General features: G+C 42.2%; 1 protein-coding gene across 1 annotated transcript in view; it reads right to left on the bottom strand.

Moving 5' to 3' along the window:
• The window catches only part of LOC122539626 (rho GTPase-activating protein 23-like), a 285,601-nt gene that overhangs the window by 236,530 nt on the left and 28,744 nt on the right, over positions 1-20,327 (bottom strand). The window contains exon 2 of the mRNA XM_043674624.2: positions 15,996-16,175. Coding sequence (XP_043530559.2) covers positions 15,996-16,175 — 180 coding nt within the window. The remainder of the gene's footprint in view (positions 1-15,995; positions 16,176-20,327) is intronic.

The following is a 20,327-nucleotide window of genomic DNA, read 5'->3' as shown; positions in this document are numbered from 1 at the left end:
TTCTTTGCTTTCTTTGCCCTAATATGGGCTATTTTTTTTCCTGCGCTGAGAGAAATAGAACATAGAACAATTCAGCACAGAACAGGCCCTTCCGCCCTCGATGTTGCACCGACCTGTGAACTATTCTCAGCTCGTCCACCTACACTATCCCAAAACCATCCATGTGCTTATCTAAAGATTGCTTAAATCTCCGTAATGTGGTTGAGTTGACTACGTTAGCAAGTAGGGCGTTCTACACCCTTACTACTCTCTGTGTAAAGAACCTGCCTCTGACATCTGTCTTAAATCTATCACCCCTCAATTTGTAATTATGCCCTCTCGTACAAGCTGACATCATCATCCTAGGAAAAAGACTTTCACTGTCTACCTTATCTAACTTTCTGATCATCTTGTATGTCTCTATCAAATCCCCTCTTAGCTGCCTTCTTTTCAATGAGAACAGACCCAAGTCTCTCAGCCTTTCCTCATAAGACCTTCCCTCCAGACCAGGCAACACCCTGGTAAATCTCCTCGGCACCTTTCCAATGCTTCCACATCCTTCCCGAAATATGAGGACCAGAACTGTACACAATATTCCAAGTGTGGCCGCATCAGTGTTTTGTATAGGTGCAGCATAATATTGCGGCTCTGGAACTCAATCCCTCTACGAATGAAACCTAACACTGTATGCATTCTTAACAGCACTATCCACCTGGGTGGCAACTTTCAGAGATCTATGTACATGGACTCCAAGATCCCTCTGCACATCCACACTACCAAGAATCTTTCCGTTGACCCAGTACCCTGCCTTCCTGTTATCAAAGTGCATCATCTCACATTTAGAAAATAGCTCAATTGCAGGGAAGGTGCTTGTTTAAAGGGGGCGTCCAGGTTTGAACTGGGGACCTCTTGATCTGCAGTCAAATGCTCTACCACTGAGCTACACCCACACGAAATGCAGGGATATAGTGAGATGAAAGTGGGTGGCACATCTGTTACTATTGGTTGAGGTGGGAAAAGTTTGAGGTTTTCTGACTGACTACTTATCAGTACAAAAGCAATGCATGAGTCGAATGGAGGGTGAGTGGGCTGGGTAACAGCAAGTGATAAATAATATTGCACTCAATAGTGAGAGTGGTGGACAGGAGACTGCGTGGGAGGTGGGCACAGTGGCAGCAATAGACTGAATGCGACGAGAGTGTCTTCTATCAGAAAGAAGACAGTGACACTTATTCTGGCAGAGTAGAAAGGTCATTGATTTCCTGTGCTTCTGGGCATTCTGCCAAATAGATGAGGCAGTACGGACCTCCGTGTCAATCTCAGAACACACTGGCAGGGTGGTCTCCATTGCCGAACACAGTGGTAATTGACTGCTAGCAGCACTAGCAAGGTGGTCTGGCTACAACAGGTGGTAGAATCAAATTAGACAAAGGGATGCCATAGGGCTGGGTAGAAGTTCACATAGTGCATTTAGGAAGGTAGTGCGAAAAAGCATGCTAGCCCTCAGAGTCACATAGATATATTGCATGGAAACAGATCCTTTGGTCCAATTCGCCCATGCCAACCAGATACCCTAAATTAATCTAGTTCCATTTGCCTAATATCCTCCTAATCCCTTCCTATTTAAATACCCATCCAATGCCTTTTAAATGTTGTAATTGTACTAGCCACCACCACCTCCTCTGGTAGCTCATTCCATACATACACCACCCTGTAAGTTCCTTTTAAATTTCTCCCCTCTCACCTTACGCTTATGCCCTTTAGTTTTGGACTTCTGCACCCCAGCGAAAACACCTTGTCTATTTACCCTATCCATGCCCCTCATGATTTTATAATCCCCTATAAGGTCACCCCTCAGCCTCCAATGTTCCAGGGAAAATAGCCCCAGCCTATTCAACTTCTCCCCCTCCAATCCTGGCAACACTCTTGTAAATTTTTTCTGACCTCTTTCAAGTTTCACAACATCCTTCATATAGTGGGGGGGGGGGGGGGGGGACCAGAACTGCACGCAGTATTCCAAAAGTGGCTTAACCAATGTCTGTACAGCTGCAACATGACCTCCTAATTCTTATACTCAATGCACTGGCCAATAAAGGCAAGCATACCAAATGCCTTCCTCACTATCCTGTCAACCTGGGACTCCACTTTCAACCTGCACGTCGAGGTCTCTTTGTTCTGGGCAGGACCTGAATAAGTCCTGCCCAGACTTGGCTTTCCAAAATGATGAGAAATCTACCCAAACCTCATATGTCACTGGACTTGACCTCGCATTGACCATGCCTCTTATCCATGCATAGCCATTTCCGTGATTCCTACACCCAACTTCGTCCCTGAAGTAAACTGTCTTTCTCATTTAATGGATTTGTATCCAGCATTGGCATTCCTATCCAGGTCCAGGAACATGAGATTTAACCTGGTGCAGAGTCTTATCCCCATTAGCAACTGTGCTGGAGCTATGCTGGTACGAGGGGTGGGACAGTTGCTATCTAGTGAAGCTGTAGGCCATTTCTTTAAGCTTGCTTTCAAAATTTGGACTGCTCTTTCTGCCAGGCCATTAGATGATGGATGGTATGGATCTGCACTCATATGATGAATACTATTCGACTTGAGTAAAGACTCAAAATGATGGCCCATTATTTGTGATTAACACATCAGGAAGTCCACGTACTGCAAAGATGTGCATAGTTTTTCTATCGTCGCCCAGTGTTTTAACAAATGAACTCTATGCATATTCAGCCATTGTGAACGGACATCCACAATGAATCTGCACATTGAGCCGATAAAAGGACCTGGACAGTTGATGTGTAACCAAGTCCAAGGTTTACCTGACCACTCCCATGATGTAGGGCAGCTGTTGGCAATAATCTTTGTCCTTTTTGGCACTGCCCCACCAACACAGCTATGACTGCATCCAATCCTGGCCGTCAGACATAACTTCTGACCAATATCTTTAATTTAGAAATTCCTGGATGACTCTGTGGAGTTCAGCTAGTATCGGGTGGTAAACATTGCTTGGGACAACCACACTTGCTCCCCATAATAATATGTCATCCTCTACGGTGATCTGGTCTCGCTGGTTCCAAAAAGATTTCAATTCTAGTTGTGACAGCCCTTTGTAGTTTCCCCCATCAGCATGGAGAAAGTGAGGTCTGCAGATGCTGGAGATCAAAGTTGAAACTTTATTGCTGGAACAGCACAGCAGGTCAGGCAGCATCCAGGGAACAGGAGATTCGACGTTTCGGGCACAGGCCCTTCTTCAGGAATGAGCATCAACTGCTTCAGTTTTGCCAGGGCCAAATCTTACTGCATCCAACGTCTGATATTGTCAGCTGTGACTGAAAGTGAGTCCATAAAATTTAAATCCATTATAGACTCTTCCAGTGGCAGGACCACTGATAGTGTATCTGCCAGCAGGAGACAGCGCAATGCATCTGCATTTGCTACTTGGCTTCCTGGAGAGTGTTCCAACCTGTAATCATACACCTTCGTATTACAGCCCACCACTGCTTTGTTCTCTTTGGGTAGACCAGGAGGAGTTTATGGTTCATTATTACAAATATACTTCTGTAAAGTATTGATGGAACTTCCTGACCCCAAATGCGATGGCCAAATATTCCTTCTCTATCTGAGCATATTTTGTGCTCTGCATTAGCCAAAATCCCCGATACATACGCTAATGGGCATTCCTCTAGTACTATCCGGATGCCATGTAGGGAGGTATCGCATATCAATACCAGATCTCGTTTGCAATCATAGTGTGCCAAAACCTTAGACGATGATAGCTGTATTTCTTCGCTCGCCTGAAGGCTATGGTTTGGCTACACAACCATTTCCAAGGCTGACCCTTTTTTAAAAAGTTGATGCAAAAGGTCCCAGGATGGAGGCTAGGTTATGTATGAACATTCCATAATAGTTCACCAGCCCAAGGAAAGACGTAAGCTCCAAAACTGACATGGGAGCTGGGGCACCTTTGATCACTTTCACTTTAATTTCCAATGTGTGTAACCCAGTGTTGTTAACTCTGCAGCCCAAGTAGGTCACTTGAGGTGTTTGGAACACACATTTTTCCCTTCTTAGGCACACACCTGCCTGAGGGAAACATATAAGGATTATGTCCAAGTTCTCCAAGTGCTTTTATTTGCCTTCCTTATTATTAGCACGTCATCTGGATAAATGGCTACCTGGGGTAGACCTTGTAAAATATTTTCCATTGTCCACTGAAAAATTGTCCAGGCTGTTGATACCCCAAATGAGAGTCTCATATTGGTACAAACCCTTATTGGTATTAGTTGTAGCATACTTCTGGGAATCCTCATTAAATTGCAATTACAAGTACACATGGCTCATGTTCAGCTTTGTGAAGGACAGTTTCCTGCCAGCTTTGCATATAAATCTTCTATGCAAAGGGTATTTATCCAGCTGCAAAAAGCAATTTACTATTCATTTAAAATCCTCATGAAGGTGAATAGAACAGTCAAGCTTTACAATCAGTATGACTGGCGCTGACAATTCCACAAACTGGACTGGCTTGATGATTCCTTCGCTTTTCAGCCTTCTGATTTCTGCCTCTGCTTTTGCCTGTAGAATCATGGAAAGCTTCCTGGTCAACATGCAAGGTGGCCTTGGCTCCTTGACAGTTCCTAAACTCCCCTGAAAAACTTCACTCAGGCAACCATTTTCTAATTGAAAAATGTTGAGCCAATCTTTCTCAATCAAATTCGCCTCATCAAGCTTGGGTCAGAGCCTTTTACTATAACCTGTAACAACTGAATCAGGTCCACCTCATAGGAGACCACAACTGAAGTTGTTTCTTTAACCTGTAAGGGATCCCCGGTATATATTCTCAGTCTGGCCGAGGAGTAATGCAGACTTAAAAGTTGGATTCCACAGGAAATTTTGTGCAAACTGGTTCTGCAATCACTAAAACGGTCACACTGGTATCAACATCCATTAGAGCCGGGTAACTATTTAACCAGATGTTTATTTTGTTTGGTTTTAATTTGGATGTTGCATAGCAATTTAACTGTTCCAAGCCAGATGTAAGTGGACTTTCCAAGGTGCGCACTCTCTTGGATACTGGCCTATGAGTTCTCTTACTCATTTTAAGTCTCATGGGACTTCTTTGCTGTCTCAAGTCTGCATTCCAGTAGCAACTGCAATGGCTTGCCAACCCAAATCCTGAAGAAAATTTGAACCAATTGGCCAAAGCTTGGTTTTGTTTTCAGGTTTTGCTCTGGACTGACCTGGAGTCCCTTTGTTCTGAGTGAGGCAGTGCTTTTACTCAAGTGGTGTACCCAAAGCTCAGTAGACCTGGTGAAGGTGTCCACTTCCACTGGAATACACTGTTACACGTATGCTCCACATGCCATATTTTCCAATCATAAGACCAGTCGTGATGTCTGTCTGAAGTGCAATTGGGCTTCAGCTAGTAGGCACTTTTGCTTGGTTACACCATTAATCCTACATACCAAATTGTCTCTCATCACCTCATTAAGGGTTAAACCAAAGTCACATGCCTCTACCAGTCATCTTAGCTTAGTCAAAAATCTCAAAACAGATTTGCCTGCTTCTCAAAGTACTGAGCAAAATCAATAGCATCTCAGAATTAGAGGCAGCTTGGGGTTGTAATATTCCTTAACTAAGTCTGTCCACTCTTGAAAGGTTTTAAGCATCTGGTGCCTCAGGGAAGTAAGGCTCCTAATAATCCAACAAAGCTGCGGGTCCACAAGCTGTCAGGAGAATTACGCATTGATTTTCATCTGTTCCAATGTAATTTGCCTGGAAAAATAACACATTCTTTCCAGATTCTGGGCCCAGTCTTCAATAGCAAGATCGATGGGTCAAGCTTTCCAAATAACAGCATGATGCCAGAACTGCTTACCCCAACTCAAAGACAACTGTTGCAAGTTGAATTTCTTCAGAAGCGTGCTTTTCTCTCGTTGCTATTGACCTATGACCAGCAATTATCCAACTTAATGGCAGAGTAGGCTCGATGGCATGAATTGGCATTTTCTATTTCAATACTCCTATTCCCTTCTCCGTCACATGCTATCCTTCTTTATGTACAATTAGTCTCTAAGGCAAAATGACAACTATAAGCAGGTATGAGAAATTACAGTACCCTTCACGATACGGGGAACTTGATGACCAGAATAAATTATACTTTTACTCTGGTCATTCAGCATTCACTGCCCATCCATAATTTCCCAGAGGACAGTCAAGACTCAACCACATTGCCATGGGTCTGCAGTCATATGTTGACCAGACCAAGGAAGGATGGCAGTTTCTTTCCCTAAAGGAAATTAGTGAACCAGTTGGGTTTTTCTGACAATCGACAATGGATTCACAGTCATCATTAGACTCTTAATTCCAGATATTTATTGAATTTAAATTCCACCATCTGCTGTGGTGGGATTCAAACCCGGGTCCCCAGAACGTTACCTAAATCTCTGGATTAACAGTCCAGCAATAATACTGCTAGGCCATTGCCTCCTCATACTGATACACTTTGAAAGCTGAGAAATGAAGAGATGGGAGGATGAGACATGCCTCCATGACATAACAACTATAAATCTGTACAATAAGGCAAATGTATTAAATCGAAATATTTTGGGGGACTGCTCTGCACACCAGCTAGGAATATGCCACCAACTGCAGGATTACAAAATGGATTTGTTTTAAAATAGTGATGGAAAAGGATAGACCAGATCTAAAAGTTGAAGTTCTGAATTGGAGGAAGGCCAACTTTGACAGTATTAGGCAAGAACTTTCAAAAACTGATTGGGGACAGATGTTCACAGGTAAAGGGACAGCTGGAAAATGGGAAACCTTCAGAAATGAGATAACGAGTGTCCAGAGACAGTATACTCCTGTTAGGGTGAAAGGAAGGGCTGGTAAGTATAGGGAATGCTGGATAACTAGAAATATTGAGGTTTTGTTTAAGAAAAAGAAGGATGCATATGTCAGGTATAAGCAGCAGAGATCGAGTGAATCCTTCAAAGAGCATAAATGCAGTAGGAGTGAGTATACTTAAGAGGGAAATCATGAGGCAAAAGGGGGTCATGATTTGGCAAATAGGATTAAGAAAAATCCAAAGGGTTTTTACAAATACATTAAGGACAAAAAGGTAACTAGGGAGAGAATAGGGCCCCTCAAAGATCAGCAAGGCAACTGTTGTGTGGAGCAGCAGGAGATTTGGGAGATACTAAATGAGTATTTTGGGCCAGTGTTTACTGAGGAGGACATGGAAGATATAGAATGGAGAAAAATAGATGGTGACATCTTGAAAAATGTCCACAGAGGAGGAAGTGCTGGATGTCTTGAAACACAAAGATGGATAAATTCCCAGGATCTGATCAGGTGTACCTGAAAAAACTCTGTGGGAAGCTAGGGAAGTGATTGCTGGGCCCCTTGCTGAGATATTTGTATCATCGATAGACACAGGTGAGGTGCCAGAAGACTGCAGGTTGGCTAACATGGTACCATTATTTCAGAAAGGTGGTAAGGACAATCCAGGGAATTATAGACCAGTGAGCCTGACATCAGTGGTGGGCAAGTTGTTGGAGGGGATCCTGAGGGACAGGATGTACGTGTATGTGGAATGGCAAGGATTGATTAGGGATAGTCAACATGGCTTTGTGCGTGGGAAATCATGTCTCACAAACTTGATTGAGTTTTTTGAAGAAGTAACAAAGAAGATTAATGAGGGCAGAGTGGTGGACGTGATCCATATGGACTTCAGTAAGTTGTTCGACAAGGTTCCCCATGGAAGATTGGTTAGCAAGGTTAGATCTCATGGAATTTAGGGAGAACTAGCCATTTGGATACAGAACTAGCTCAAGGGTAGAAGACAGAGGGCGGTGCTGGAGGTTGTTTTCCAGACTGGAGGCTTGTGACCAGTGGAGTGCCACAAGGATCGGTGCTGGATTCACTGTTTTTCATCATTTATGTAAAGACTGGATATGAACATAGGAGGTATAGTTACTATGTTTGCAGATGACACCAAAATTGGACGTGTAGTGGACGGCAAAGATTACCTCAGATTACAACAGGATCTTGATCAGATGGATCAATGGGCTATGGAGTGGCAGATGGAGCTTAATTTAAATAAATGTAAGGTACTGCATTTTGGCAAAGCAAACCTTAGCAGGACTTATTCACTTAATGGTAAGGTCCTCGTGGGTGTTGCTGAACAAAGAGACCTTGGATTGCAGGTTCATAGCTCCTTGAAAGTGGAGTCGCAGGTAGATAGGATAGAGAAGGCAGCATTTGGTATACTTTCCTTTATTGGTCAGAGTATTGAGTACAGGAGTTGGGAGGTCATGTTGTGGCTGTACAGGACAATGGTTAGGCCACTTTTGGAATATTACGTGCAATTCTGGTCTCCTTCCTATCGGAAAGATATTGTGAAACTTGAAAGGGTCCAGAAAAGATTTACAAGGACGTTGCCAGGGTTGGAGGATTTGAGCTATAGGGAGAGGTTGATTAGGCTGGGGCTGTTTTCCCTGCAGTCTCAGAGACTGAGGGGTGACCTTATGGAGGTTCATATAATCATGAGGGACATGGATAGAATAAATAGACAAAATCTTTTGCCTGGGGTGGGGGAGTCCAGAACTAGAGGGCATACGTTGAGGGTGAGATGGGAAAGATATAAAAGAGACCTAAGGGGCAACTTTTTCAAGCAGAGGGGGTGCATGTATGGAATGAGCTGCCAGAAGTAGTGGTGGAGGCTGGTACAATTGCAATATTTAAAAGGCATCTGGATGGGTATATGAATAAGAAGGTTTTAGACAGATATGAGCCAAGTGCTGGCAAATGGGACTAGATTAGGTTGGGACATCTAATCAGCATGGACAAGTTGGATTAAAGGGTTTGTTTCCATGCTGAACTTCTCTACGACTCTATGACTGATCAGCTGACACATTTGAGAAGTGTTCAATTGACATTTACACTTAAAAAGAGTCAGAAAGGATTAAATGACTTAGCTGGAAACTATTAATTTATCTGTTGAAAACGCACATTTGATTGCAGAAGGGGAAGAACCCTGGAATAGCTGAACTTGAATATTTCCTGCTTTGTTTCAAGTCCAGAGTCCAACTGTCAGTTAAATGGTTCAAACAGCACATTAGCAAAATTACAACATCACCACAGATTTTGAATCCTCAACCGCAAGCCAGAATTTCAGCAACACTTCTGAACAACAAAATCAGAAAGATTGATACCTAATACACACTCAAAATAGTCAGCAAAGCAGCAAATCTTTCAATTATCAGTCTGATTTACAATCAATACCAACTCAGAATTTAATTATCCAAATTAGATTCCATAAATAAGGTCCTACCAGGAAATGCTATTAAATTATGCTCAAACATGCAGTACATGGAGATAAAATTCAGTACTGAACAAATGGTGCTTAATCAACAATTAAAAGTACTGGCCCAATATTGTGCACATCATTGTATCTTTTACTATTTCCAAACACAATGATCCTGTTGCAATTGCGTATCTATGCAAACATTTGGCAGTACAAAAGCTTTAAAGTGGAAAAGGCAATTGTTTCAATTACTCATTGTTCTCCACTTAATCAGGTTTTGATTGCCAAGCTTTATCAGCTATATTTGATTATTTATAATTGTTCAAAAACTGTTTGCTTTCAATATACCTTTAAGTGAAGTAGCACATCTCTTGTGACTCAGTGAATTGGAAAACATGCAGTTGTGTCAAGAAATCACTTTATGGAATGAGCTTTTACATAGCAATTGATCTTAGAATACATTTCACAGCAAGTTAGAGGAAGCATTGTTGTGTAGTCAAAGGAGTATTGTATCTGGCAGTTTGGACTGAAACAGACAAATATTTACCAAGTGTCAGAGTGGATTCATTCCTTAAAATCTGGAAAAAGTTTTTTTCACGATTTGTACGAACTATAGTTAATCATTTTGGGAGTCAGTTAGCTCAATTGGCTGGGCGGCTGGTTTGTGATGCAGAGTGACCAACAGCACAGATTCAACTCCTGCACCGCTGACATTACCATGAAGGTCCCACCTTCTCAACCTCACCTGAGGCATGGTGACCCTCAAGGTAAACTCACCACCAGTTATTTCTCTCTCGTGAGAGAGCAGCCCTATGGTCTGGTGGGGCAATGGCGACATTACAATTACCTAGTGAATTAGAAAAATACAAATCTCAAAAAAAACGTTATCATACCACCATGTACACATACACACAAATAGATGTAATAATTGATACAGTTAGCTTCTGCTGATAGCCACCACCCATCCTGGTTTCCACAACCCTCCTCACGATCCCACCCCATGGTATTACCCAAACAGGTACCTCACAATGCCCACTGCTCCTGAACTTCTAAGTTAAAAGTTATACCAGGTTATAATCAACATGTTTATTTGGATGCACTAGCTTTCAGAGCGCTGCTCCTTTATCAGGTGATTGATCACCTGATGAAGGAGCAGCACTCCGAAAGCTAGTGCTGCCAAATAAACCTGTTGGTTTACAACCTGGTGTTGTGTGATTTTTAACTTTCTACACCCCAGTCCAACACCGGCATCTCCAAACCTGAACGTCTAGGTCACCATGCCTCCAGTAGCCATGGCCTCTGATGCTGAACTGCAGCTCACTGTGGCTTCTAGCCTCTGACTGGCTGGTGGCTTCAGGCAGAGTAGAAAATCACTGTGCTGAGATATCATTCCAATGGAAAGCCCACTGGGTGATCAACTAAGTATCTGAGAAGCACATTATCCAGTGAGCTTTCCTGTTCATGGTATTGGAGGGGGCATGCTGCTTGTGTTTACTCCCACTACCATATTTAGGACAAAAAGTGAAATGCTTGCACCTGCAGAGCAATAAACAAGTTTGCATATTGAAAGTTGACATGGGAAATTAAAAGTATTTTGATTACTGTACTGGAAATATACTTTCAGAATAGTTTATATACTAACAACGGTGAGGAAGCAATAAGAAAAGGAAGCAACCATGAGAAATAAATATAGGAAATCCAAAAGGTAGGATATCCTGGATGACTAAGGGCATTGATGAGAAAATATGGAAGACAAAGGCGGCATATGGAAGACAAAGAATATTAATAGCAGTATAAATGAGAAAGAGTACTTCAAATGCAGAAGAGGGGCTTAAGGTCAAATTAGGAAGGCTAAGACGAAGCACTCGAAAAGGATGAAAGTGAGAACTGCAGATGCTGGAGATCACAGTCAAGAGTGTGGTGCTGGAAAAGCACAGCTGGTCAGGCAGCATCTGAGGCGTAGAAGAGTCGACATTTGGGCAAAAGCCCTTCATCAGGAATGGTGATGAAGGATTCCTGATGAAGGGCATTTGCCTGAAACGTCAAATTTCCTGCTCCTCAGATGCTACCTGATCTGCTGTGCTTTTCCAGCACCACACTCTCGACTAAGAAAGGATGGCAGACTTCACTAAAAGAAGTAGGGTAAAAGGGTAAACTGCTCACTGAAGTGAAGGATATGGCAGAGGTAATAAATTAATACTTTGCTTCTGTCTTTACCAAATTAGAAGATGCCCAGTTGAAAATGTGGGTGTTGAGCAATTGAGCAATATAGTGACAGATGAAGAAGAGGTACTATAAAGGCTAGTAGCACTCCAGGTAGAGAAGTCATCAGGCAGGGTTGGGATGCATCATAAATTGCTGAGGAAAGTAAGGGAGCAAATCGCAGAGCTAAAAGCAGTTGTCTTGTTTATTGCATTTCTTCATGTTAGGTCAACACAAAGATTTCAGGATTTATAGTTAAGACGGTTGAATGAGGATCATCACCACAGGTGGAATTCGCGCAGCCATTTATGACAAGTAAAATGAGAAAGTTGGTAGCATCACGTGATGAGAGAAAAATGTCCTGTTTTCCTGCCAAGAGTTGGATAGTGGGACAAAATTTTTACTAGTGAAAAAGTGAGAAGCCAATCTGAACAAATTAGCAAGCATTAACATCCTCATAATGATTTCATCTTGCCTCATTAATATGCAATTTCTCAATCTCCCACCCACCAGACTGTACTAATTACTGACATGAAAGTCAGAGTGGTAATCTGATGACTCCAGCGCACCACTTGTTCCTTCAGCCCTCCATCAGTCACAAACAAATTACAGCAAACTCCATGGACAGCAACCCATGCACACCACTAATCCATCAGGACCTCCTGGTCTCATCAGCAAAGCATGGCAGTAATTCGTTCTGCTTGACATGTCTGGGACAATTGATAGGAACTGTACAGGACAGCTGTAGACTGCCACTGTTTGACCATGTGCACAGATTCCAACCTGGCTGCAGGAGCCAGGTAAGTCACACTAGTGGTCAATATTTTCACCTGCAGCAAGTGGGAGAGTATGACGAACATGGTCATAGATGTATGAGGTATGTATAGGTAATGAGGAAAGTTTTGATGGATAGCATGAGAAAATTCGCTAGGATCCACAGATAGAAGCCCTCCATGAAACCAATGAGAAATGACACTCGGCTAATTTCTGCTAAGATTTAAGCTTTTTTTTTGATGTTTGCAAGTAATTTTTGTTTCTTATTTGATCAAAAGAAATATAGAGCATATTTAGCTACAGCCTGTTCTACTTAACAGCTAATAGATCAAAAAACAAAATTCAGTTACATCCACTAGATTCAGGACCATGTTAATATTTTTATGTAAAGATTCTTGACTTTTAGATTAGGTTATACATCATATGCTGTCAGTTGGCCTCATTACACTTTTATCAGAACGCATACAGAAAGAATGTTTCCTCTTGCGGGTCACTGTTTAAAAATAAAGGTTCATCCATTTAAGGTAGAGATAAGGAGAAGCGTTTTAAAACATAGAACAGTATAGCACAGAAACAGAACAGAACAGGCCCTTCAGCCCATGATGTTGTGCCAACCATTGATCCTCATGTAAGATAAACCTAATGTACGAACCCTCAAATTTCTGTGACCATATGCATGTCCAGCAGTCTCTTAAATATCCCCAATGACCTCACTTCCACAACTGCTGCTGGCAATGCATTCCATGCTCCCACAACTCTGTGTAAAGAACTCGCCTCTGACATCCCCTCTATACTTTCCGCCAAACAGCTTAAAACTATGACCCCTCGTGTTAACAATTTCTGCCCTGGGAAAAAGTCTCTGGCTATCAACTCTATCTATGCCTCTCATTATCTTGTACACCTCAGTTAGGTCCCCTCTCTTCCTTCTTTTTTCTAATGAAAAAAGTCCAAGCTCAGTCAACCTCTCTTTGTAAAATAAGCCCTCCATTCCAGGCAGCATCCTGGTAAGCCTCCTCTGAACCGTCTCCAAAGCATCCACATCTTTCCTATAATAGGGCAACCAGAACTGGACACAGTATTCCAAGTGCGGTCTAACCAAAGTTTTATAGAGCTGCAACAAGACCTCACGGCTCTTAAACTCAATTCCCCCTGTTAATGAAAGCCAAAATACTATATGTTTTCTTAACAACCCTGTCCACTTGGGTGGTAATTTTAAGGGATCTATGTACCTGCACATCAAGATCCCGCTGTTCCTCCACACTGCCAAGAATCCTGTCTTTAATCCCATACTCAACTTTCAAGTTCGACCTTCCAAAATGCATCACTTTGCATTTATCCAGGTTGAACTCCAGCTGCCACCTCTCGGTCCATCTCTGCATCCTGTCAATGTCATGCTGCAGCCTACAACAGTCCTCTATACTGTCAACGACACCTCCAACCTTTGTGTCGTCTGCTAACTTGCTAACCCATCCTTCAATCTCCTCATCTAAGTCATTAATAAAAATTACAAAGGGTAGAGGCCCAAGAACAGAGCCCTGTGGAACACCACCCACCACTGACATCCAGGCAGAATACTTTCCTTCTACTACCACTCGCTGTTTTCTGTCGACCAGCCAATTCTGTATCCAGACAGCTAAATTTCCCTGTATCCCATTCCTCCTGACCTTCTGAATGAGCCTACCATGGGGAACCTTATCAAATGCCATGCTGAAGTCCATATACACCACATCCACCGCTTGTCTCTCATCAACTTGTCTAATAACATCCTCAAAGAACTCAATAAGATTCGTGAGGCATGACCTGCCCCTCACAAAGCCGTGCTGACTGCATTTAATCAAGCCTTGCTCTTCCAGATGGTCATAAATCCTATCCCTCAGAATCCTTTCTAACACCTTGCAGATGACAGATGTGAGACTGACTGGTCTGTAATTGCCGGGGATTTACCTATTTCCTTTCTTGAAGAGAGGAATTACATTTGCCTCCCTCCAGTCCTCAGGTACAACTCTGATGGAGAGCAAGGATGCAAAGATCTTCGCAAACGGCGAAGCAATTTCATTTCTTGCTTCCCAAAGCAGCCGAGGACAAATACAGTCTGGCCCTGGTGACTTACCAATCTAAATGTTTGTCAAAAGTTTCAGCACATCAGCTTCCTCAATCTCTATCCGTTCCAGCATGCTTACCTGCTCCTCAATGGTTTCATTCACTATAAGGTCCTTTTCTTTAGTAAAGACAGAAGCACAAAACTCAGTTAGGGCTTCCCCTACCTCCTCAGACTCCATACACAAGTTCCCTATGCTATCCCTGATCAGCCCTACTCTTTCTTTGATCATTCTCTTACTCCTCACATACGTATAAAATGCCTTTGGATTCTCCCTAATCCTTCCTGCCAAGCCTTTTTCGTGCCCCCTCCTGGCTCTCCTCAGACCATTTTTGAGCTCCTTCCTCGCCTGCCTGTAATCCTCTAGAGCTGAGCAAAACCCTTGCCTCCTCCACCTTACGAAGCTGCCTTCTTTCTTTTGACGAGAAGCTCCTCCCCTCTCGTCATCCATGGTTCCTTTATCTTACCCCTTCTTGCCTGTTTCAGAGGAACACACTCGCAACAACTGTTCCTTAAACATGTCTATAGTGCCCTTTCCATGGAATAATTACTCCCAGTCCATGCTTCCCAACTCACGTCTGATAGCATCATAGTTTCCTTTTCCCCAATTAAATATCCTCCCATTGTGCCTGCTTCTCTCCTTCTCCATGTGAGGCAGTTGTGGTCGCTATCACCAAAATGCTCTCCTACCGCAAGAAATGTCACCTGTCCCGGCTCATTGCCGAGCACCAATTCCAAAATGGCCTCTCCCCTCGTTGGCCTGTCAACGTACTGAGTTGGGAAACCTTCCTGAACACACCTTACAGAAACAGCTCCTTCCAAACCATCTGCTCGAAGGAGGTTCCAATCAATATTGGGAAAGTTAAAGTCACCCATTACAACAACAGGCTTTAGAATTTTTTCTTCACAAGACAGTGGAAGCAGAATCTTAGAATCTTTTTTTAAGGCAGAAATAGATAAATTCTTGATTAAGAAAGGGATGAAGGTTTATCATTGGTAGGCAGGAATGTGGAGTAACCAGATCATATCTTATCTTACTGAATGGAGGAGCTGGTTTGAGGGGCAGGGCAGCATACTGTTATTCCAAACTCAGATGCTTGCATGTTTTAATCAGGAAACCTTTTCGGCCTCTAAGTTGAAGAAATGACTACCTCATTGGATCTGTTTATAATTTTCTGCTACAGTCTACACAAATCCTAGAATCTTTAGACTATGGAAGCTGGCCATTCAAACCTTTGAATCCACACCAATCTTCCAAACAACATCCCACCCAGACCCACCCTCCACCCCATCGCTGTAACCCTATATTTCCCACGGCTAATCCACCTAGCCTGCACATCCCTGGACACTGGGCAATTTAGCATGGCTAATCCACCCAACCTGCACATCTGTGGAGGATGGGAGGAAACCAGAACACTCAGAAGAAACCCATGTAGATATGGGGAGAATGAGCAAACTCCACACAGACGGTCGCCCAAGTCTGGATTTGAAACTGGGACCTTGGCACTGTGAGACAGCAGTGCTAACCACTGAGCCATCCATGAGTACAATCCTATTGTGGAGATATTCTGTCAAAGTGTGAAACATAATTTAGTATTTAGTATTGCATACAATAAATGCCACTTCTACCTTAAAGCTCGGATGCAAAGTTGACTCTGGAGGGTAGACAATGAAGTGCCTCAGCGTAAATCCAAAACCTTGAGAGTTCTTCTGTAGCAGCAGAGTCTTTGGGCCAGGCCATGAAAATATTTCATTCTGCACCAGGTTAGCATTTTCATTGGGATTTTTCTCATCTCGTTGAGTTTTAGTCTGTAGCCAAAAATGAAGAAAAGTGATTAAAATCTCAAATCAAGTTTAAAAAGGTATACAGTTTATTATAATCCCAGCTGATGTGATTTCTTCACAAGTCAAATCCCAGACTGAAATCTGACCAGTTTATTTAATGAGGTGGTATTTCATTGAAATATTAGCATGCAAAGTTGCAGACTTGATTTTAACAATAAAACATTAGTTCATTATGTAAAAAACAGGAATATAAAATAGAATAGGCCAAGCTATTTACAACCAATATGATATGAAAGATTTCAAAAAACATGGTAAAAAAACTATATTCCATGTATCCCAACTGCACCCCTTCACAGAACTCAAACACCACAGGAAATTCCTTTCTTCATCACATCTATAGAATTTGGCTTAACTGTGGCTTTCATTTCCTGGTCTTGAATGCTTGATAGCATCTTTGAGTATTCACACGAATGAACTTAGACATCTGTAGCTTCAAATAATTCCTTCAGGGTTGGAACAAACAACTTCTGGTCTGGAACTTCTAAACTAAACTCCTTCCGTTGAAATAACCTATTTCCTAACAATTGAAAATTGTCTCCTTCCTTCAGGGGAGATTGTTTTATGCATCTGGCTTCCTCTAGGACATCTGCAAACTGAAACCAGAAGGCTTTCCAACCTATGGATGACGCCTTAAAGTCAAAAACAAATTCCAAATCCTTTGAACTGGAAACCTAATGCATTTCACTATTTACTCTGTTTGTAAAAACTCTCTCAATACAAACAAATTTCCATTTGCACACCAGGAACTAACTCTTTTGCAAAGAAATCACGCCTCCCAAAAGCTCGACAGGTACATCTTTAAAACCCTTCATAGATACAGATCAGAATTCATATATGACGAATTCAAATTTCAAACTCTAAAATAAATAATATTAAAATATACAAAATAATATGAAATATTTATATTTCTATAGAAATGAGTTTTAAAAATCACACACTTTACATCTCAAGTTGCAATTATAAATTGGCAAACTTTTTGGCATAAAGCAATCTTGAAGTGTTATTTTCCCTCCTGAACCACATGATAAGATTACGCAGGTTGTTCAAATAACATATTTGACAAGAGACTTCTATAGCACCCAAAGTGACATAATAATACGTGAATAATAACGTAATAATATTTAGGGTTACAGTTTTCTTTGAAGTGCAAAAGATTCTTATGTAAAACGAGCGCATTAGTAATCCAGAGCTCCAAGTTTATGTTCTGGGGACATGGGTTTCAAACCAACATTGCATATGGTGACATCTGAATTTAATAAAATATTCATCTTGTTCACAAATGCCTTTTGAGGAAAATCTGTCACCTTAACTGGTCTGGCCTATATGTCGCTATAGATAAACAACAATATGGTTGGCTCATAACCGCTCTTTGAAATAGTCTAGTACACCACTCAGTTATATCAAAACCCATTACAAAGTCTACAAAAAAGAATACAAACAGATGGACGACTTAAGACACTGGAAATAACGACAGCAAATTAGAACTGCCAAGCTTGCCGGTTCCTCCTTACCATTTCTGGGGCTTGTGCAAAAATTGAGGGAGCAACCCCATAGGTTAGTCACCTTCAACAGCACCTTCCAAACCTCTAACATCTACCACCTGGAAGGATAAGAGCAGCAGATACATGAGAATACTATCACCTGCAAATTTCCCTCCAAGCCACACACCATCCTGATTTGGCATGATTTCACCATTTGTTCACTGTCACAGAGTAAAAATCCTGGAGCTGCCTTGTTAACACCACCTTCAGTGTTATACACCCCATGGACTGCAAAGGCTCAAAAGGCAGTTTATCCCACATTCACCAGGAGATTTAGGGTGGAGCTTGACATCCACATCTCATGTACAGTAAAAAAAAACTGTGCACATTTCAATAAACTATAATCTTATGTCACAAAAGAGTTATAAAATCATGTTCTTTTCGTCATTTATAGAAATGATTTCGATGTGAATATAGGAGATATGATTAGTAAATTTGCAGATGACATCAAAATAGGTACAACAGGACCTTGATCAGATGGGCAAAAGGGCAGACAGAGTTTAATTTAGTTAAATGTGAGGTATTGCATTTTGGTAAGGCAGACCAGGACAGGACTTATATAGTTAAATGGTGGGCCCCTGGGGAGTGTTGCCAAACAAAGACCTAGGGGTGCGGGTGCATAGATCTTTGAAAGTGGAGTCACAGGGAGACAGGGTGGTGAAGAAGCATTTGGCATGCTTGCCTTCATTGGTCAGAACACCGTTGGAATGTCATGATACGACTGAACAGGACATTGGTGAGGCAACATTTACAATACTGCGTGTTCAATTCTGGTTGCCCTTCTACGGAAAACAAGTTAAATGAGAAGCCTTCAGAAATGAGTTAACTAGAGTCCAGAGACAGTATATTCCTGTTAGAGTGAAAGGAAAGGCTGGTAGGTATAAAGAATGCTGGATGACGAGAAAAATTGAGGGTTTGGTTAAGAAAAAGAAGGAAGCATATGTCAGGTATAGACAAGAGAAATAGAGTGAATCCTTAGAAAAGCATAAAGGCTGTAGAAGTATACTTAAGAGGGAAATCAGGAGGGCAAAAAGGAGACATGAGATAACTCTATTTGCCAAAGCTAAGCAGAATCCAAAGGATTTTTACAAATACATTAAGGACAAAAGGGAAATTAGGGAGAGAATAGGGCCCTTCAAAAATCAGCAAGGTGGCCTTTGTGTGGAGCCGCAGGAGATGGGGATATACTAAGCAAGTATTTTGCATCAGTGTTTACTGTGGAAAAAGACATGGAAGGTATAGAATGGAGGGAAATAAATGGTGACATCTTGAAAAATGTCCATATTACAGAGGAGCAAATGCTTGATGTCTTGAAATGCATACAAGTGGATAAATCCCCAGGATCTGATCAGGTGTAATCTAGAACTCTGTGGGAAGCTATGGAAGTGATTGCTGGGCCTCTTGCTGAGATAGTTGTACCATCAATACTTACGGGTGAGGTGCTGGAAGACTGGAGATTGGCCAACGTAGTGCCACGATTTAAGAAGGATGGTAAGGAGAAACCAGGGAACTATAGTCCAGTGCGCCTGACATCAGTGGTGGGCAAGTTGTTGGAAGAAATCCAGAGGGACAGGATGTACGTGTATTTGGAAAGGCAAGGATTGTTTAGGGATACTCAACATGGCTTTGTGCGTGGGAAATCATGTCTCACAAACTTGATTGAGTTTTTTGAAGTAATAAAGAGGATTGATGATGGCAGAGCGGTGGACATGATCTATATGGACTTCAGTAAGACATTCAACAAGGTTCCCCATGGAAGACTGGTTAGCAAGGTTACATCTCATGGACTTCAGGGAGAACTAGCCATTTGGATACAGAACTGGCTCAAAGATAGAAGACACAGGGTGGTATTGGACTGTTTTTAGATTAGATTAGATTACTTACAGTGTGGAAACAGGCCCTTCGGCCCAACGATTCCACACCGACCCACCGAAGCGCAACTCACCCAGACTCATTCCCCTACATTTACCCATTCACCTAACACTACGGGCAATTTAGCGTGGCCAATTCACCTAACCTGCACATTTTTGGATTGTGGGAGGAAACCGGAGCACTCGGAGGAAACCCACGCAGACACAGGGAGAATGTGCAAACTCTACACAGAGAGTTGCCTGAGGCGAGAATTGAACCCGGGTCTCTAGCGCTGTGAAACAGCAGTGCTAACCACTGTGCCACCATGCCGCCCACTGTTGTTTTTCAGATTGGAAGCCTGTGACCAGTGGAGTGCCTCAAGGATCGGTGCTGGATCCACTGCTTTTCGTCATTTATATAAATGATTTGGATGGGAGCTTAACAGGTATAGTTCGTAAGTTTGCAGGTGACACTTAAATTGGAGGTGAAGTAGACAGTGAAGAAGGTTACCTCAGATTACAACAGAATCTTGATCAGATGAGTCAATGGACTGAGGAGTGGCAGATGGAGATTAATTTAGATAAATGTGAGGTGCTGTATTTTGGCAAAGCAAATCTTAGCAGGACTTATACACTTAATGGTAAGGTCCTCGGGAGTGTTGCTGAACAAAGAGACCTTGGATTCCAGGTTCACAGGTCAGTTGGATAGACTAGTGAAGGCGGTG

This window comes from Chiloscyllium plagiosum, unplaced genomic scaffold, assembly GCF_037043375.1.
Source record: "Chiloscyllium plagiosum isolate Xiang-an unplaced genomic scaffold, Cpla_swu_hap1 HiC_scaffold_32, whole genome shotgun sequence".
Lineage (NCBI taxonomy): Eukaryota > Metazoa > Chordata > Chondrichthyes > Orectolobiformes > Hemiscylliidae > Chiloscyllium > Chiloscyllium plagiosum.
The sequence above is the reverse complement of the archived record's forward strand: the minus strand, read 5'-3'. Positions and strand labels throughout refer to the sequence as shown.